Here is a 21,776-nt window from a genome sequence, read left to right as displayed (position 1 = left end):
GAGTCAGAGGAGTAATTCACGGCCGGACCTGGCCAGCGCTAGTTTTAGCAGGAACGATGTTTTCGCTGGAGGAAACGGCTTCCAAGAGGGATATGGGGACGGATACGCCACCAACTACGCCACCAGCTTCTCCAAAATGTCACAGGGTCGATCTGGAGGTGGAGGTGGAGGTGGAGGTGTTAGTGTCAGCAAAGGCGGCGGTGGAGGTGGAGGGGGACTTGGAGGAAGGTATGTAGGCCTATGCACCTTACACCTTGAGGAATTACCTGGAGAACAGGTGGGGAAAACAGTAGTAGCCTATATGAATGAATGAATGGTCTTTATTGTCATTAATATAGTACAGGTACCATACAACGACATTTAGTAGGGGGGGCTCCCCTGGTGCTTGGAAAAAAGACTAAAAACAAGAGAGCCAAGGGTAAAATAAAAAAGGGAAAAGAGCTGGTTTACATAAATAAAGGCTATGTATGTACACTATCTACTATACTATACAATAAAACACTGTGCTGTACTCTATGGCATGCTATGCTATAAATATCCTACCTTTTTCCTATATCTGAACCTTATGTACACAAGGGTTGTCATATTGCACATAGTATTGTTGCACATTGCATTACATACATACATTACATTATAGGTAGTATAGTAGTAATAACTGTACATGTATGTCAACCAGCTTCTTGAGATATGCTTGCTGAAAAGGCCTTGAACTGAATTGTTTTGACACTTCTGTTTTGATAAATAGGCTACATTCAAATGCTACACATAACACCGCTTCGCTGTTGTTTGTAAACACATGTATGCTTAGGAAACACACTGGTCTTCAAAATAAAACGAGATCAATCACATTGAAATGAATCATATTGAATTATATTAATTATTGAAGAAAATCAACCGTGGGTCACCTGTGAGCGTGATGTCATTCATAAAACATAAGTCTTATTTAACGCCAAGTTATTCAATCCCACTTGAAACATAGTATTTTAAATGCACCCAATGACCCTGTGTAAGGCCCCTTAGCAGAGTTCAGGGAGTTAGCTCTCTTGGTGTTGTGGTTAGCGCAGCCGGTTGGTAAGCGAAAGGTTGTGAGTTCACTACCTGCTTAGGGCCAGCTACTTTACCATGCCATTCGCTACAATGGTGTTAGGGGTATGATGTTGCCTGTGAGGCCATCGGAGAGGAGTGTCCACGTGAGGGATTGGTATAGTGAAGAGTGAGTAATGCTATCACATACACACACACACACACACACCCCTTAACACTATCCTCTCACTGTAAGCTCAAGTGATGTCACCTAGTGATTCAATGTGCTTGTTGCTTCATAGTGTGTGAGTAATATGCACACCCTTAATGAGGTACTATGAATAAAGACAGAAACCTGCACACCTACATTTACACCTGATGCTCCTCCTATCTCTATACCAAAACAGCTAAAACACTGTTTGCCTACATTCATTTTGACAGATATTAGTACAGCATTATACACTTGCAAGAATTTGATGTAATACAATGTCAGAAATGAGGTTGTTACATTACAACATACACTTTAATGATACTGTATGTATACTACAATATTATAAATGATATTGTTATGTGACATTAATACGTGATACACTTTGATGACGCTTTCTGGGTTCTCTTTTGTTGTGTTGTTTAGTGTGCAAGCCGTTCAGAGCAAAGCTTTCTTCCTGCAAGGCCAGTGTCATGATTACCTCATGAAATTACAGCAAATCCTCCACGGGGTGAGTTCTCCTCAGGTCAATGCATGTTTCTTTACACATACACATACACACACACACACACACACACACACAGAGTGTTGAGCGTGTTATTGTGTCACAGGGTGGTCCAGCGGTGGAGGTGGACAAGATGTTAAGCATGTCCGCTGAGTCACTGGATCAGTTGAAGGGATGTGCCATGGACCTGCAGCATATGCGCCAACCCAATGAAGAGGTCGTCAGGAGGTAGGAACAGCAGTGTGTGTGTGTGTGTGTGAGAGAGAGTGTGTGCATGCCTGCGTGCATACAAATGAGTGTGTCTCTGTTTGTATATTTATATTTATTAGAGAGAGAGAGAGAAAGAGAAAGAGAGAGAGAGAGAAAGAGAAAGAGAGAGAGATACAGTAGATATAGTAGATAGTCGATACAGTAGATACAGTATATGTGCTTGTACTAAGTCCTCGCATGAGAACGATTGAAAAGAAAGACGGATAAAAAAATAAAATAAAAGCTAAAACAATCACAACATCATCCGTCTCCTCTTATCTTCCGTATCGGACATCTCATTTCCCCGTCTGCCTCCCTCCCTCCCTTCAGCATCGAACAGCTCCAGAATTTGCAGAGGAGTATCACCTACTCCATCTCCGGGACCACCTCCAGGAAGACCAACAACAGGGGCAGCGTGGGCTCATGGGAAGACCAACAACGCGGGGCCAGCAGGAGCTTCAACGACGCCACCTCCTGGATCGCTCAACAGAAGGTAAGAAGCTAATAGGCAAGAAACTGGCCCATCGTCGGCATCATAGATCTGCTCTCATCTATTGACGTCAGTGGAGGCTGGTTAGCGGAGGTAGAACTCGGGAGGACGGGGCTCATGGTAATCGCACGGAATGGAATGAGGAATGGTATCAAGCACGGGTGGGTGGGTGACGATGACCCCCGCCGTCTGATTTGGACCTCCGCCACCAGCCTCTCCTCTCGCGGTTCGCTCCTGTTCAGCCTTGAGGTGAGCGTTTATTAGGCTGCCCTGAATGACGGCATCGCTCTGGAACTCACCCTCTCAATTAATCCCCATCCCACGGAGCTCCAAACCGGTTTAGAGTAGTGTCTCTGTCTGGGGGTGTGTGTGTGTGTGTCTGTGTGTGTCTCTGTCTGTGTGTGTCTGTGCGCGTCTGTGTGTCTGTGTCTGTGTGTGTTTGAGTGGTTGTAGCGTGACACCCCCACCTTATCACAGATCCTGGCCTGCTGAAACACACACCGTCAGGCCTCACTGCCAAAACATGAGATAAAGGGAGAGAGAGAAGGAGAGAAAGGGAGAGAGAGAGAGGGAGGGAGGGAGAGAGAGAGGGAGAGAAAGGGAGGGAGAGAGGGCGAGAAAGGGAGAGAGAGAGGGAAGGAGAGAAAGGGAGAGGGAGAGAGAGAGGGAGAGAAAGGGAGAGAGGGTGGGGGAGAGGGAGAGAGAGAGAAATAGCACATTGGTGGGAGAGAGAGAGAGAGAAACAGCACCCATGTGCAAGAGAGAAAGACAGCGTGAGAGTGAGAGAAAATAAACAGAATGAAGAAGACCAGAGAGAGAGAGAGAAAAAAAGGGGAGGAAAAAAATTAGAAGTGTGTGAAATCTGACACTGACCACTGACTGACTCATGTCAATATGGGACATGTCAGTCGGGCTGATCACTCCTTGCATGTCTATGGGAACACACCCTTCACCTCACTCCCTCGCTCCCTCGCTCATTCACCACCTCCTTCACCACTCCCTGCCTCGCCCTTTGGCCCACCCTTCCTCTCTCTCCCCCTTTCCCTATAATTATCTTTCCTTGTGTATCACTCCCTGTTTTTTTCCCTCTCTCTCTATCTATCTATCTGTCCGTCTGTCTATCTGTTACTTCGTCACTGTGTATTGTGTATTTTTTTATGTTGTATCTCTTCCTCTATTCAGTAAGAAAGTCAATAAGAGAAAAGGCAAACGTTTTTCTCTCTCTCTCTCTCTCTCTCTCTCCCGCCTCCGCCCTCTTTTATTGTCTCTCTCATCTGCCCCTCTCGCCCTCTCTCTCCCTCCTTCACTCTCTCTCTCCCTCCTTCACTCTCTCTCTCCCTCCTCCTTCCCTCCACTCTCTCTCTCTCTCACTCTCTTCTTGACACACATCTACCCCTCACCAACCTCCCGTGCCCTCCGGCATTCAAACAGTCAACTCATTAAAAGTACATTTAAGAAAGCAAAGTTCTATCAATCAAAGTATCGAGTATCAAGTATCTTCGTTTCCCTGTCGGCAGTCTAAGCACTTCACAAATCAGGCGTTATGAATTCGGCAGCCATAAATTCATAAAAAAGGGAGCGGTCAGAAAAACAAAAGGAAGCAGAGACAGGAGAGAAAGAAAAAAGGAGGAGTGCTTGCTGGGTAGAAACTGGCTGGGGGTGGTTTGGGATCTTATCAAAGCTGAGGGCTGTGAACTCTGGCGAGGGGGGAATAGTTGGAATAGTTTCACTGCTGTTGACCGACCGGCCGACAGAAGGGAAATCGGGTAATGATTATACGGTGACACCTAGAGGCGAGAGACGGGAATGACATGCACGTTTTGTATTTTTTTTCAAACCACACCGTTTAGAAGTGGTGTTGTTCAATGACAATCAAAGGTATATCCCATTCTGTTCAAATAGAACTAGGTATAGTAAACACACAGTCCATACAAGACAGGAAGAACATCTCTTGATGCATGTTGGGACCATGAAGTCACTCTATCTATACCATAGTATTTCTTCAGTAATGGAGTGCATGTGGAGTAAACGGCGTCCCTCTCCTCTGTGTCTGCCACCTGTAGCGCCTGATTGAGACGTCTCCGTGGGGGGATGACGCTGCCACCATCGAGCAGCAGATCATCAGCCAGAACAAGTTCAACAGCTCCATCCAGAGGAGCCAGGAAGTGGACCGGGCCAGAGATGAACTGGTGGGTACTCTACAGTCCTCCCTCTGCCCCCACCTCATCCCCCTCTCTCTCTCTTTTTACTCCTTTTTTTTCTCCTTTTCTAGCAATCACTTTGTTCTTTTTGGTCTGTTTAGATTATATTTGCTGATCTGTGGTGCGCGTGCGTGCGTGCGCGTGTGTGTGTATGTTTGTGTGTGTGTGTGTATTATGTCATTAGCTATTTCAGGTACATGGGACTCTCAGTACACAATGTATCTCTAAAAGTCCAATAATAAAATGCACTTCTGCACATGGGGATATGCATTTATATTTGTCTCCATCTTTTCCACGCAGATGCAGAGAGGGGATAAGGCTAACCTTCACGCCCTGGACCAAGAATGGGACAGCCTTCAGGTATGAGAACATTACCATACAAACCATAATTGGTTTGTAACTTGATTAGTTGAATCAGGTGAGCTGGTGGTGGAACAGATCAAATATGTGGTGCGGCTGGGGCGCCCCGAGGAGAGGGTTGAGAAACACTGGGTTAGAAGACTATCAACCATTCTCAACAACAAAAAAAAAGATGTTAAAAATGTTTTTCTTCTTTCGTCACAATGTTAAACCGTATAGATATTTTTCACTGACCCCCGAAGTTCACTTTGAACTCATTTCGTGGTCCTTTTCCTTGTCCCCCCTATGTCAGAAAATGTCCTTCAGCCGTACGGGTCAGCTGCAGGAGCTGCAGAACATCATCGAGGAGATCTCCCGGGCCATCATGTGGGTGAACGAGCGGGAGGAGGAGGAGCTGGTGTTCGACTGGGGCGTCAAGAACATCGACGACTACGTGCCCAAGAAACAGGAGAGCTACTCCGTAAGACCTCGCCCACGCGTGCCGCGCTGCACACGTGCGGACACACTCACGCACGCATGCACACACACACACACATGCGTACACACACACACACAGAGTTCCCTCACCCAAATGTCTCACAGCCTGTGCTCTGGCCTGTTCCAGAGGCTGATGCGTGACTTGGAGGAGAAGGAGAAGGAGCTGAACAAACTGAAGCAGAAAGTGGACGGTCTCCTGAAGAACCACCATCCTGCCTCAGACAAGATAGAGGTGTGTGGGGGGGAAAGGAAGATGCGGGGTGGGGGGGGGCGAGCCTAGGGCGTCTGCCTTAAGCACAAGGTGGTCATATACTGTACATGGATGTGTTTTATATTCCTTCTAACTGTGGTGTGTTTGGCTCGCCAGGCCTACATGGACACTCTTCAGACCCAGTGGAGCTGGCTGCTTCAGATCACCAAGTGTATCGATGTCCACCTGAAGGAGAACGCTGCCTACAGCCAGGTAAACACACACGCACACACACGCACACACACACATGCAAACACATACACACAAACATGCAAACACATACACACAAACACAAACATGCAAACACACAAACACACACAAACATGTGTTCACAACGTGTTCACATGTACACGGACACACCCTTGTGTACATATGCATTAACATGCACACACACACACACACACACAAACATGCAAACACATACACACAAACACAAACATGCAAACACACAAACACACACAAACATGTGTTCACAACGTGTTCACATGTACACGGACACACCCTTGTGTACATATGCATTAACATGCACACACACACACACACACGCATGCTTGCACAAACACAAAACAAACCATTGAAACATGTGTGAAGATTGCTAGCGAACACACTGTTTATCTACCAGAGTCTCACAGTGTTTTTGTTTGTTCTTCATGAACCCTTCCCTTCATGCAGTTCTTCAAGGAGGCCAACGAGACCAACGCCAAGTTGCAGAAGCAGCATGAGACCATCCGTAAGAAGTTCCTCTGTGACAAAGGCACGCCTCTGGAGAACCTCAATGACCTCCTCAAAACCCTGGAGGTGACAACCCTGAACCACACAGTGTTACATTTGTGTTTGTTTAATCTGGATTCAAAGTAGGACAAGCAAATGTCACCAATGCAATGACGTTCTCTGTCAAAGTGCACCACAGTAGACCTTGGATAAACACAGAATAATCAAATACTTGACTTGTATTTCAACTCCAGTTTTTCTGGTACAGTACAGTGTACAGTTATTCGTTGGAATAGTCCCGACAGTGCATAATGCAAGCTTAATCACGTACACATATCATGTCTTTGACATGCCGTCGGTGTCTTTGTACCAGGTATTCCCTACAGCTATCCCACTATCAACATGTGAGCTTTTATCAAGAATATTGAACATACAAGAATTGCGTAGGCCTAAATTAGGAGATTTGACACACATACGTCATGGTATTGTGTAACCCTTCCTCTCACCACTTTGCATGGCAAACCAGTCTTCCTCGTTCTGAATTTCCCTTGTGTACTTTGCAGTATGTAAATCTAATGTGAGACTGACTGACTGAGTGGCCGTTACTGTGTGTTTTTCCTCACAACTTGTGAAGACTTGTTTCCATGAGAACCTCGAGAGAGAGAGACAGTATGTTTTCATTAACATAAAATAGATGAAGCTACTAACTGCTATCACTCAATTGGGATTTTGAACAAAACAATATGAATGCCAAATTAGAATTCATGAATACATTACGTTATTCACGGTCTAGCAAAATCCACATCGTGACGGAACATTATACCCGTAGTCACGTTGGTACAGTATCCAGAGAGTTGACCTCTGTGTTTGTCCACAGAGAGAGAAGGAGAGGATCATGGAGAATAAGAGACAGGTGCAACACCTGCTCAACAAGTCCAAGAGCATCGTGAGGCTGAGACCACGCAACCCTGAGGAGAAGAGCACCAGCTCTGTCATCGTACAGGCCCTGTGTGACTTCAAACAGGACCAGGTCAGACACACACGCACTCACGCACACGCACAGACACACACACGCATACACACACACACACGCACACACACCCCCCCCCCCACACACACACACACAGTGTTTTGACTGGAAGGAACAGCTAAGGCAGTTGTGAGCCTTATACCCTGTGTGTGTGTGTGTGTGTGCGTGTGTGTGTCCTACAGAAAGGGATCTTCAAAGGCAACGAGGCCATCCTGAAGGACAACAGCCAGCGTAGTAAGTGGCACGTGGTGGGACCCGGCGGTCTGGACATGCTGATCCCCTCCGTGTGTCTGCTCGTCCCCCCTCCCAACCCCCTCAGCATCGGCATGGCCACCAAGTAAGACTCACACACACACACACACACACACACACACACTTTGATAACCGTGGGGCGCGCTTATGGGGAAAGAATCTACATAAAAACAGTCACCCACAAGAATGTTAATCCTAGTCATTCGGCAGTGCCTCCGGCTGTTTTTCACACTTACACCACATTGATTATTTCCGTCACCTTGTTTATCCTGTATATAACATGCTCACCAAAATGCTGATTCTTGTTTTGGCTAGTTTGAAGTCAGTTGTCTCTGGCACGAGCTTAGGAAATATTTAACATCCATTTTAAGGGGGGCGTTACCTCATCTAAGGAACAATGAAACAGTCGCTCTTTATATACAGTATGTGATAGCTGTGAATCCTCGTCATGGCAGTTGAGTTTACATTTAGCACGCTTATAGCCAAAGCCAATTACAATTAGAAAGCGACCTGAAGTAATAGGGCTAAGTGCCTTACTCAAGGGCACACTCGTGGTGGTGTTCCCAGGTGGGATTTGAACTCATGACCTTCTGATCACCCGTCCAACTCACTATCCACTAGGCCAACACTACCTCTTATGGTTGATTAATCGGTTGACGCTGATGTTCTGCATCTTCCAGGAACGAGCAGTATTACGAGGCGATCATGGGCATATGGAGCCAGCTGTACATCAACATCAAGAGTCTCATCTCCTGGCAGTACTGCGTCAAAGACATCAACTACATCAACTCCCTCACCATCACCATGGTGAGCCGTTCAGTTCGATCCAGTTCCGTTTCCATTCAATTCAAACAGCTTTATTTATCGCCTGGGAGCTATTAGGGATACTGCGATGCGTCAGACACACACAACAGAGACAATAATTAGGAGAGAAGAGAACATTGCGTGGCCTAGTACCACACATATCAAACCAGCTGCACCACATAAGTACCCGTTAACTCCCTCCCTCTCGCTATCGTAAGCCATTGTGTAGCTTACCACACATTAGCTGCATTGTGAATACAGCAGAATTCGACTGCACTGATATCAACGTGGGGCAAAGATTTATGAGGCAAATACTGTATGTGACTCTTGAGATATAAAAGATGATAACATGGTACACACAAGGTATTTTAAAAAAAAAGAAGGAATTTTGGCTATTGAGTATGTAGACAATGTTTATCTCCAGATCTCCAGAAAGTGAGAAATCTTCGCTAGTCCGCTACTTTTCAGTCCTCCACAATCACATCAACAACACACACAGCGGTACACAGCAGGTGTGTGGGCTGTAAAGAGTGCCCTCTCTCTGCCCCCCCCCGGTGGTCACTTAGAAGTAGTACTATGAAACAACTAATTAACTCTACTCCCCCTCTCTCTCTCTGTCCGTCCCCCTATAGCTGTCCAAGATGCGTCCGGAGGAGTACCGTAACATCATCAAGAGTCTGGAGACTCGCTACCAGGAGTTCCTGCGCACCGCCCACGGCTCTGAGCTGTTCGGGGAGGAGGACAAGAAGAACGTCGAGGGCCAGTTCACCACGGCCCAGACCCACTACGACACCATGGTCATCCAGCTGCCTGCATTCAGTGAGTGTGGAGTGGGACCAGTGCTCCCTGTCATCCCGATAGCACCGTCAAAAGAGATAGTCGTGACTATTTGTGACTCGAACCCGCAAGCTCAATCAAATCTTCAAGCTCTATTCAACCTCATCAAATTCATTATTCTATGGGCCGTTAAGAGTATTGTGTACAGTGTTGCCAGATTGGGCGTATTCCCGCCCCATTGGGGTACTTATGATCACACTGGGCGGCTTTTAGACTGTGGTTAGGCTGGAAAACAATCCCATCTGGCAACACTGTTCGTGTATTGCTATTGCTATTTTCCACCGAATTCAATTCGATGCCACTCCACTAAATGCAGACCTCTTGTGCTACGTCCATAGTTGCCGCGGCGACTGCCCCGCCCCCACCTAAAGTGGAGGTGGTGATCAAGCCCACCAAGGTGGAGCCCGTTAAGGCCGACACTTCCAAGAGCACCACCAAGACCTCCGTCACCAAGACCGTCATCAAGACCGTGACCCCCACCGTCAGCTTGACCCTGCTCAACGAACTGCACGCCCTCAGACGCAGGCTGGAGCTGTCCGAGTCTGGCCTCAGCCAGTACCTCCACGTCCCCCTGGGGGACAACAGCGTGCACGAGTGTTCACAGCGCCTCCTGAAGGTGGAGGTATGTGTCGCGACTTCAACAGAGAGTTTAAAAGACAGATAAAACAAGAGAAAATGACCCAAGTTATAACACTTACGTAATGCACCTTTCCTCTGATAGGGCAGCACTGAATAGGTAATGGGTCTGCCATAGGCTACTTTAAGTGAGGAAGGAAGGGAGGGAGGGAGGGAGGGAGGGAAGTTAGGAAGGATGGAACGAAGGACATGAGGAAGAATGGAAGGATGGTTAGAGGGAGGGAGGGAGGGAGGGAAGGAACGAACGAACAACGCATTGCTAAAGTATTCAAACGAGGCCACAAGGTGTCTTTCCCTAGAGGCTACTTTATTTGAAACGTAACAAATAACAAAAACGTGTCGATTCTCAGGGCGTCCACCACGACCTGGACTCCATCCACGACGAGTACCTGCGGCTGAAGGAGAGGATCCTGAAGCAGCTGGAGGGGACGGCCGCCGACTCGGAGCAGGCCAAGTTCCTCCGGGCGGAGCTGGACCTCCTCAACCAGAAGCTGGCAGGCCTGCAGGGCCTCTCCTCCTCCTACCTAGAGAGGTACGCGCTGCCGCTCAATGCTTTTGTCTCTCCCTCTACCTGACCTGCTGTCGTGCTTCGCTGTCCAACCCGTCGTGGGAGAGACTGGCCTTGGACTTTACCGGTCTTCACCGGTAGTGAACGTACTGCAGGATAACGAAGCACGTCTCGCTACATCGTAGTGCTGTCGGGCTCTTCTCCTGTTGTGTTGGAACTCAGGTGTTTGCGGAGCGTGTCATTGTGACGTGGTTTCGTTTGCGGTGGTGGGATTTCACTGCTGATTGTGTCGTTGATCTAATGGTCATATGGTGTGTGGTGTGTGTGTGTGTGTGTGTGTGTGTGCGTGTGTGTCTGTTCCATGGGTAGACTGACAGCGCTCCGGGCTTTACTCCAGAGCCTCATCCAGGCTGAGGATGTCATCAAGGTCTATGAGGCCAGGCTGACGGAGAAGGAGACCTCCTCTCTGGACCTGAACGAGGTGGAGCACTACAGGATCACCCTGAAGGTCAGACACACTGGCCATCTACACAGCTGTCAATCAATCGTATATATGTATCTGTCAATCAAAATATGTTGTTTGTGTGTTATGCATTGTGCATAATAATAATAATAATAATAATAATACATTAGACTTATATAGCGCTTTTCTAGACACTCAAAGACGCTTTACAAACTGAAAAGTTTAGTAATAATAAAAGAGTAATAATAAAAAGACACAACAAATAAATAAAATAAAGTATAGGGGCCTAATTAAGGTAGTGCTGGGGACACATGGGAAGGGGAGGGGGAGAGGGTTAACTGGTGAAGGCGAGCTTGAAGAGGTGGGTTTTGAGGGCCTGTTGAGGGCCCACAATTATGTGTGTGGGTGTGAATTTGAAGAGGAAATCCGGAGTGTTTTCTGAGCCTTACCTTTGACCTTTGGTCCTGCAGCAAATGAAGTCTGACCTGGAGCAGAAGAGAGACCTCCTGACCGCCATGGAGACCAGCCTGTCCAAGGCCACGCACTGGAACAGCCAGATCTCCCCGTCCTTCCACAAGTGTGACGTGGACCTGTGCAAGTACGGAGACCTGGTGACCCAGATGTCGGACCGCTGGCGCCGCATCCAGACCCAGATCGACAGCAGGTGAGGGACCGTCGATCTCGAAACACACACACACACACACTCTTACCCCTACGCTCAAATACACATGCGCACAGACACACGGACACTGTACAATCACTCATACACATTACACACACGCACACGCACACACACACACACACACACTGAAACATATATGCATTAAAAAAAAAATGTGATGTTGAAGGGAAAGTATGTACAGTATCTGACAAAATTCTCCTTTCTCCTCTCTGCATACCCCCTTCTCTCTCTTTCTCTCTCTTTCTCTCTCTGTCTCTCTCTCTCCTGCCCTCAGAGTGTGGGACCTGGAGAAGCAGGAAAAGCAGCTCCGGCATTACCAGAGCACCAGCTCATCTCTGGACCAGTGGATAGACAACGCCAGTCAGCGCCAGGACACCCTGCAGGCCTCCAAGTACACTGACATCCAGACCCTCATGGAGTACCTCAACAAACAGAAGGTACGGCCAGCCACAACACAGCCATTTCGATTCTATTTCAATCATGACCCCAGCTGACCAAATCAGATCCGTTTGACAAGACGGCTGTGAAGTAGCAAACATTTAAACGTGGGTTGTTGTGTTTTTCATTCTTTTTCATTTTAAATTTTTCAATTATGATTCCTGTGGTCATAAGGGGGAGGCTGTTGATAAGGCTGATATTGTAGAAGTTGGCATGGTTGTTTGTTTTAGAGTGGGTTGATGGATTCTGACGCCGTCTGTGTGTGTACTTGCTGAACAGGTGTTGCACAGCGAGATCAAGGGGAAGAAGGAGAAGGTGGAGGACGTGCAGAAGGATGCAGACACCTCCGCCGCCTCCATTAAGGTCAGCCTGCATGACATATTCTCTCTCTCTCTCTCTCTCTCTCTCTCTCTCTCTCTCTCTCTCTCTCTCTCTCTCTCTCTCTCTCTCTCTCTCTCTCTCTCTCTCTCTCTCTCTCTCTCTCTCTCTCTCTCTCTCTCTCTCTCTCTCTCTCTCTCTCTCTCTCTCTCTCTCTCTCTCTCTCTCTCTCTCTCTCTCTCTCTCTCTCTCTCTCTCTCTCTCTCTCTCTCTCTCTCTCTCTCTCTCTCTCTCTCTCTCTCTCTCTCTCTCTCTCTCTCTCTCTCTCTCTCTCTCTCTCTCTCTCTCTCTCTCTCTTTGTTCCGTTGAAACTTTCCAAAGAAAGTTAGCGTTCATTTCGTCACTGAAAGCAAAACATGTAATACGGATGAATTACACATGCTTGTGTTCATATGGCGCTGCTACCTTTCAGGACTATGAGCTGCAGCTAGCCTCCTACAGTGCTGGACTAGAGACCTTGTTGAACATTCCCATCAAGAGAACCATGCTCCACTCACCTGCCACTGTGGTCAGACAAGAGGTAGGTGCTTGGGGTGTCCAACAGGGGGCACCAGACCATTTAATTTGGGTAAAAGTGGGCAAATCAGATCATGACCTGATCTGTAGTGGCATTCTCATCAGTCAAAATGCCCTTCAGTAAATGACTGTAACACCAGCGTTAATCCCAGTTTGTAATCCCAGTTTTTAATCCTAGTATTTTGGCTTCGATTCCTATTTGGCTTGTACCAAAGTCATAATGGGTCATCTAATTACATTTCTGTTAAATACTGGCTAAATGATGATGGGCTTTTGGCCAACTATTTATCCGTTCAATTGTCACCCCACTAGGCTGCTGACCTCCAGTCTCGCTACATCGAGCTCCTGACCCGCTCCGGGGACTACTACAAATTCCTGGGAGAAATGCTGAAGAACATGGAGGAGTTAAAGGTAAGGTCTAGCTGGGTTTGTATGGCATACAGTGAGGCATACCGTATTGGTATAAGGCAAGTGCTAGGAAGGCCACTAGTCACCACACAAAATGGTCACTGAGGACTAGGGATGAAACATTCCTGTGAGTTTGGGAAACCTTCTGATAATTTCCAAAGTTTCTATGTGGATTTCCCGTGGTGGGGAGCCCGCTTTGTTGTTGCTTGAATTACAGATAGCACCTTTAAGAATGTTTTGGGTAATAATATGACTATTCCTATGACTATCTACTAAGACACTACTACTAGTGTGCCCTTGAGTAAGGCACTTAGCCCTCAGTTACTCCAGGGGGAATGTCCCTGTAATTCGTAATGGTAAGTCGCTTTGGATTAAAAGCGTCTGCTAAATGGCAAAATTAATTAAATTAATATAGCCAATTGAAAACAGTTATTATTTAATGCAGTATTTAACAGAGGAGGCATTATGAGACTGACATGTTTTTGATTAATTATTCTACACTATTTCTCAATCCCTTTCCCCCTCAGATCAGGAACACCAAAATCGATCTGCTGGAGGAAGAGATACGGAGTCTCAGAGAGGACATTCAGGACCGCACCCAGAAGAACCACTCTCTGGAGGACACCCTGACTCGCTACCAGCTGGAGCTCAGCCAGTCCAAAGACCAGCTCATCTCTATGGAGGAGATCAAGAGGACCACAGTCAAGCAGGTCAGCGCAGCCAAGGAAAGCCTGGACACCACGCACAGCCAGCTGCAAGACCTCACCGACAAGGTGGCCCACCTCACCTTCCAGCTGGATGAGGAGAAGAGGAAGAGGAGGCTGGCGGAGGAAAGGTACGCTAGCCAGCAGGAGGAGTACGAGTCGACGGTCCGCAGGAGGCAGAAGGAGCTCGACGAGATCAACTGGACGAAAATTGACCTGGAGAAAGCGGTGAAGGACAAGGAGCGAGAGTTGGAGAGGCTCAAGATGCAGCTGGAGGAGGAGGCGTCGCGGCGGCGCGAGGCCGAGTCGGACATCTCTAAGGTAAGAACCCAGTGCAGCAAGGAGATTAGTCAGCTTAAGCAGACGTTCGAGACGCAGATCCACGTCACCAAGACAACAGTGCTGAAGGCCAACCAACAGCGGGAGGACAACACCACAGACCTAAAACTCCAATGCGAGAGGCTCGAGGCAGAGAAGAGGGACCTGGAAGAGGAATTGAGGAGACTGAGGCTGTCCGTGACCCAGATAGAGGAATCGAGGAGGAGGGCCGAGGATGAGGCGCACCAGCAGATGTCCACAGGGACGGAGGAGTCAAGGAGGCGCAGGGAGCTCGAGGTGAAGCTCCAATCTCTAGTTCGGCAGAGAGAAGGCGAGGAGCTCAGGCATAAAGAGGCCCAGGCTGAAGCCACTAAGACCACCCAGGAGAAGACCAGGCAGATCAGCCTCCTCACACACAACCTGGAAGAGGAGGGGAAGAAGAGGAGAGCCCTGGAGTTGGAGGTCAGTAACCTGAAAAAGACCCAGGTCGAGTTGCAGTCCAAGAACGCCTCCTCCCTAGAGGTCATCAACAAGCTCAAGATCTCGGAGAAAGAAATCCACCTGGTCCGCGTGGACCTGGAGAAGCAGACTGCCGAGAGGGCCAAGGCCGACCAGAGCTCTGTCCGTGTGCAGAGCCGCCTCCGGGACCTCCAAGTGGAAGTAGAGAGTCTGCAGGTGGAGGTGGAGAAGCAGAAGAGGAACACCCAGGACGAGTTCACTCGCAGAAAGAGGATAGAAGCCGAGTTAGAGAAGATGACCCAGACATGCAGGGAGCACACCACCACCATCAACACCCTGAGAGTCAGTCACGAGAGTCAGTCCACCTCTGGGAAGAGGAACGAGCAGGAACTCAGGGCCCTGCAGGAGGCTCTGGATAAAAGCCTGCGGGACCACAAGGCCACCACCGAGAGCCTGGCAAAGGTGACAGCCGAGCTCAAAGCCTTGCAGCAGCAGCTTCTCCAGGAGCAGGCCCGTGTCCGTGAGCTCAACCTCCGCAATGAGACCCTGTACAAGACCATCGAGGAGAAGAGCAAGCTGATCAATGAGAACACCACCGAGATCGAAAAGCTCCAGAGCCTCACCCAGAAGCTGACCAAGGAGAGGCTGAGGCTGGAGGAAGAGCTGAGGGGAGTGAGACTGGAGAGAGATGAGCTAAAGCTGAACAGAGATAGTGTTGATGGGGAGACATCCACTCAGATCTCATCACTGCATGTCCAGCTTCAGACCAGCAGCAAGAGGACTCTGGATCTCCAGGCTATCATCAATGACCTCACCAAGGAGAGGGAAAAGCTAAAGTCGAATATAGACAAAATCCAAAACCAATTCACTGAGGTATTTTCTTTGATTTGAGGGATCAACTTCAAAATTAATTCCAGTTATTAATCTTTTACCACCTGTGTATTAACAAATCGCTCAATGTTGCATCAATGATGTTGAAAGTCTTTTCACTACATTTTGTATCATTCTTAATCCAATCCACAAAAGTTTAGCAACTTTCGTGTCAGAGAAATGGCTTTGAGGTTGTTCACTGAAATCCACTAACATGCATCCCTATAGTAGTTTATTGGCTAATTCCAATAATTTTGAGGATCACTTTCATTTCCACAATGACACTACTCACGGCATGCATTTGATTTCTTTATCACCAGTATGTACATGAGCTTGTTTGTTTTAACCATAACCTAATGACAAATTATTAATTATCATGATACACATATGTTGGCAACCAATCAAAATGTTCAGAAAAATTAATCAGAATCAGAATCAACGTTGTTAAAAATCAATGACAGACTCTCTAGTCAAGCCAAAATATTGTAATGCAATGGATTTGGTGAGTAATCCCCACTACTCTACACTAACTAGGTAGTAGTGGGGATTACATTTGGTCAGTTGCCGACTTGTTACCGCTTTCACCAGTCCTAACAACATGCAAAAAAAAAATCCCTTAATGACTATACTGCAGATCTAGAAAGCACTGATAATATTATTATTATATATTAATCACATCTAGAAAATATATTATTTTCAAATGTACATATTATGCATCATTATACATGTTTGGTAACACATCAACATAAGTTAATTGATACAGATTAATTTGTAAACATTTGGTTAACACTGCATTAAAGTGTAGGGATTTGAGCAGTTAATGTTATTACCCAAGTAAGGAACAGTCCGCTTGTGTTGTTACATAAACCCCACAACTGAATTACTATGTAATGACAAAGTAATTGATCATGTACTAGGTAACAACATGTTAATACAATGTTACTAGTTACTACACAATTACACATGAGTAGGGGCAACTTCATGTACAGTGCGGCCAACATTAGTAGGAATGATAATAATATATAAGCATTCATACATTGTAGTAGTTTGTTGTTGAAAGTTATTACAAGTGTTACCTATGTGATTTTTAACTATTCACTATTAAGTCCTCGCTCTTTTTTCTTTCCAGACCTCCAAAAGGGTGCAGGAGTCCCAGAGCAACTACAGCGAGATTCTGCATGAGCGGGACAGCCTGCTAACTAAGCTAAAGCTCCTGGAGCAGGACAAGGGCCGCCATCAGCGCTTCGAAGAGGAGCTCAACCGCATCAAACTCACTCTTGAGGCCGAGCTGCGTCTCAAACAGCGCCTCCAAGAGGATAATGACAAGATCAGAAAGGACTTCAACTACTGGAAGAGCCAGTACGAGCTGAAGGAGGGCCAGATGAGGCAGTGCGACTCGGACAAGGACAAGGCAGATCGTGACAGGAGCTCCATGAGGAGCGAGGTGGAGAGGCTGACTGCTGAGCTGAGGAGCCTAGAGGAAAGGTACCACGGCCGGCTGCAGAGCTCTGAGAGGGAGGTGTCCGACCTGGTCCTGAAGAGAGAGGCCCTGGAGAAGGAACTGAGGAGGCTGCAGCAGAGGCCAGACTCCCTGTGTGTACAGACCCAGACAGATAGAGCAAAGGTACCCACCGTGGATCCCTCAAAGCTGGTGTTCGATGGGGTGCGCCGCAAGGTGACGGCCCACCAGCTGTCCGACTGTGGCATCATCAGCAAAGCCAGCCTAGAGCTACTGCTGAAGGGCAAGAAGACGGTGGAGGAGGTGGCGGTGGACATCCAGCTCAGTCTGAAGGGAACGGGCGTCATCGCTGGCATGGTGGGAGGACCTCAGGGCAGGATGTCTGTCACAGAAGCCAAGACCAAGAACATGCTGAGCCCAGAGAGCGCCCTCATGCTGCTGGAGGCCCAAGCTGCAACCGGCCACATTGTGGACCCCAAGTTCAACGACAAAATGTCAGTGGATGCTGCCTGCTCCAGAGGTGTGGTGGACACAGCAGACAGAGACACCCTGATGACAGCTGAAGCAGCCAGTGCAGGCTTCAAGGACCCATACACCGGCAAGCTCCTCTCCGTGGGGCAGGCTATGAAGCAGGGTCGCCTAGACAAGGAGACGGCCCTCCGTTTGCTCCAGGCTCAAGAGTCTGTTGGCGGCATTCTTGACCCAGTCTTGAGTGTCTTCCTACCCAAAGATCTTGCCCTGGACCGCAACCTGATTGACGAAGACCTCTACAGGTCTTTGAATAAGAAGCCCACCTGCTACCTGGACCCTGCCACAGGAGATAAGATAAGCTACGGCGACCTGAGGGCTAAATGCAGGATGGAGCCGGCGTCTGGTCTCCTGCTCCTCCCGGCTTCGGAGAAGCCCATGACGGTGAAGGGTCTCCGAGGCGAGGTGTCGGTCTCAGAGCTGATCGATTCCAACCTCCTGGACGAGACAGACATTCAGAAGTTGAACCAGGGTAAGCTTACTAGCGAGGAAATTGAAGGTAAACTCAAGAACTACCTGCACGGCTCCAGCTGCATCGCTGGGATATACGACGAAGCCAATGCCCGCGTCATGCCTATTTACCAGGCCATGAAGGAAGGCTTGCTCCGTCGAGGGACCACCCTGGAGCTCCTAGAGGCCCAAGCTGCCTCTGGGTTCATTGTCGACCCAGTCAACAACGTCTGCCTGACCGTGGACGAAGCCTGGAAGAGGGCCCTGGTGGGGACAGAGTTCAAGGGGAAGTTGCTATCTGCTGAGAGAGCTGTTACTGGATACAAAGATCCTGCTACTGGCAAGACCATCTCCCTCTTCGAAGCTATTGAGAAGGAACTGATTGAGCAGGGCCACGGGATCAGGCTTTTGGAGGCTCAGATAGCCAGCGGTGGGATCATCGACCCCAAGGCGAGCCATCGTATCGATGTGGATGTCGCCTACAAGAGGGGCTTCTTTAATGAGGAGATGAATGAGGTCCTGTCCTACGAAGGAGATGACACAAAAGGGTTCTTTGATCCCAACACCCAGGAGAATTTGACCTATCTACAGCTGAAGGACAGATGCATCAAAGACCCCAAGACCGGGCTTATCCTTTTGCCCATTAGAGACAAGACGAAACCCCAGCCACCACCTCAGCCGAGTTCCCAGAAGAACGTTCTCCGTAAGAGGCGGGTGGTGATTGTGGATCCCGACACTGGCAATGAGATGTCCGTACGGGAGGCCTACCACCGTGAGCTGATCGACTATGACACCTTCCTGGACCTGGCGGAGCAGGAGTGTGAATGGGAGGAGATCACTATCACAGCAGCCGATGGCTCGTCCCGGTTGGTGGTTGTGGATAGGAAGACCGGTAATCAGTATGACATCCAAGACTCCCTGGACCGAGGCGTCATTGACCAGAACTCTCTGGATCAATATCGGGCCGGATCCCTTTCTCTGACCCAGTTTGCTGACCTCATCACCAGCCAGTCCAGTTGCATTGACCTGTCGATCGCGGCTCACACCGCAGACGACCTTGCCACCTGCACTAGCCCAACCCAGGCTTCGCCCTCCTCCCCCACTGTCCGCAGGCGCTTTGACAGTATCTCCATTACCCTCTCCCCACCAGAGATGTACGATGACCAGAGCCCCATTGCGGCAATCTTCGACACAGAGACACTAGAGAAGATCACCATCCCAGAGGCTCTGCGGAGGGGGTTAGTGGACGCTATTACGGCTCAAAGGCTGCTGGAGGCCCAAGCTTGTACGGGGGGCATTATTAACCCAGCCAGTGGCCAGAGGCTCACCCTGCAGGAGGCGGTGCACCAGAGCCTCATCGAAGAAGACATGGCCGCCAAGCTGAAGCCGGCTCAGAAAGCCTACAATGGCTTCGAGGACGTGAAAACCAAAAGAAAGATGTCCGCTGCAGAGGCCATCAAAGAGAAGTGGCTTCCCTATGAGGCTGGACAGAGGTTCCTAGAGTTCCAGTACCTGACCGGGGGACTCCTGGAGCCTGGCGGTGGTCAGAAGACCACTATTGAGGAGGCCATCCGAAGGGGCTGGTTGAATGGCCGGGGGGCCCAGAAGCTCCAGGACACAAGGGGCCACATCAAGAACCTCACCTGCCCCAAGACCAAGCTGAAGATCTCTTACAAAGAGGCCATGGATAGCTGCATGGTGGAGGAGGGCAATGGGATGAAGATGCTCCAAGCCTCCTCCCTTTCCACCAAGGGGATCAGCAGCCCTTACAACATTTCCAACCCAGGATCAAGGTCTGGTTCCAGACAGGGGTCGAGGGTCGGCTCCAGGAGTGGCTCCCGTAGGGGCAGTGTGGACTACTCTGCCGCCATCAGCTACAGCTTCAGCTCTACTAGTACTAGCACTAGTAGCAGCGCTTTCAGCTAACTCCCTCTCCTAATTCACACAAAGAATACAAGATAAACAGTATAGAAAAAGGGGAACAGGGAAAGTGGGTTAGATAGGGAAACTTGATCCTTTGTTGTGTGGTATACTTTTTATTGTTTAGTTGATGCTTTTTTGGTGTGTACGAAATCTGATTGGGGGAATAGAAGTCGGGTAAATTGAGCAATATATTAGAATGGATGTAGTATTCTTAGAATTCATTCTGTAGCCATGTCAATGTTTTTATGTTTTGTTTATCTTTGGGTGAAATGTAATTTAGTATTTAGATATACTGTTTTTCCCCCAGAAAGTACAAAATGTTTTTATATAGTATGTGCCTTATCTTTATGTACACAAATGGCTGTTAATTGATTACTTTTAAGATTGCTTTTCATTGCTCCTTGTTTACCCTGTATAACTCAAACACTAATGTTTTTTTAGCAATCATTTAACAGTTATAATTTTTGTTGAAAATTATCACATATAGCATAGCTATATCACAGTGCAATGGTACTGAATAAAGTCAAATAGATTAAACCAAAATGAATGTACTGTACCTATTGTTAAGGAAATATCTGGATTTCTGTACTGAAATATGTTCTATGTAATCCCAAAGGATGAAAGAAATCAAATAAAGATTTTGAAACTATTTTTCTGTGTCAAGTAGTAGAGATGCATTCATCATTCTAGGCATTAGAACAACAGCTATATTATGTCAAACTGCATTAGAGGTTTGGTTCTCTGCTCTGGAGTAGAATGCAATACCACTATCCAACAATAGATGGCAGTAACGGCAACTCATTGTGGGTTTAAGTAGTTAGGTCTTTGATAATTTGATAGTCACTTTTTTTTTTTTTTAAAGATAGTAACAGTGAATAAGGTGTAATTTCCTACACTACCACCACTAGGGAGCAATATCAATAAAAACTCTACTAGTTCTATTCAGAAACTTTGATTAGATAGACTGATAGCATTTATCCATGATTCTCTTCTTGTTCAACACTCACATAATACATAAGCATATGAATGAGTAGATACAAATACAAAAATCTTCATGATATCACAAATTGACATATCAATGCCCTTTAGAGACCAGGACAGAGACACAGGAATGTCAGCATAGGGTCAGTGACATAAACAATGGCAAGAGCTCTTTGGACAGAGTAAATCATTAAGCGGGTCCCTCCTTCAGCAATCAAGGTCCGCCAGTCAGTCACAAATGACTGTTATGTAAGACAAATTCCACTGTTCTCAGCTGCCAAACAACTGAATATCCTACATGCCAGAGGTCAGTGGTTATCATGAGGGCTTGCACCGCCACACAATAGGGCACACTGTCTAAGAATGGTATTGAAATGTGTGTTAGCTGAAACCCCAATGGGGGATAGGGGGGGGAGTTACAGGAACAAAACTCAAATGACCTGGCCTCACAGCGGATTGTCACCCGTCTCATATGACATGTTTACTCCGGGAGGCAGGTCATGGACTGCTTTCTGGCATCGTCACAATGATTGGGCGTTTAAACAAGAAATTGTGGTTGTGGCTAGTTTTGTTTTGTATTGTAGTCAATGACATTAAGTGTGTTGATTGGAATTTTTATGCCACTTACTGTCGTCATGTGGAGTCTTGCCTCGCTGTA

General features: G+C 47.7%; 1 protein-coding gene across 1 annotated transcript; it reads left to right on the top strand.

Annotated features, from left to right (window-relative positions):
• Window positions 1–4,555: 4,555 nt before the first annotated feature.
• On the top strand, window positions 4,556–20,651 carry LOC308171531 (desmoplakin-A-like). Its single transcript, XM_080546397.1, has 20 exons — window positions 4,556–4,664; window positions 4,977–5,036; window positions 5,329–5,496; window positions 5,641–5,745; window positions 5,881–5,976; window positions 6,436–6,561; window positions 7,352–7,504; window positions 7,687–7,841; window positions 8,437–8,563; window positions 9,193–9,379; window positions 9,736–10,019; window positions 10,384–10,565; window positions 10,911–11,049; window positions 11,475–11,668; window positions 11,961–12,123; window positions 12,404–12,487; window positions 12,915–13,022; window positions 13,331–13,429; window positions 13,954–15,780; window positions 16,907–20,651. The coding sequence occupies exons 2-20, from the start codon at window positions 4,977–4,979 to the stop codon at window positions 20,138–20,140; spliced, it is 7,491 nt and encodes a 2,496-aa protein (XP_080402523.1). The 5' UTR covers window positions 4,556–4,664; the 3' UTR covers window positions 20,141–20,651.
• The last annotated feature ends 1,125 nt before the right edge of the window (window positions 20,652–21,776 follow it).

This window comes from Nansenia antarctica (assembly GCF_963989245.1).
Source record: "Nansenia antarctica genome assembly, chromosome: 16".
NCBI lineage: Eukaryota > Metazoa > Chordata > Actinopteri > Argentiniformes > Microstomatidae > Nansenia > Nansenia antarctica.
The sequence above is the reverse complement of the archived record's forward strand: the minus strand, read 5'-3'. Positions and strand labels throughout refer to the sequence as shown.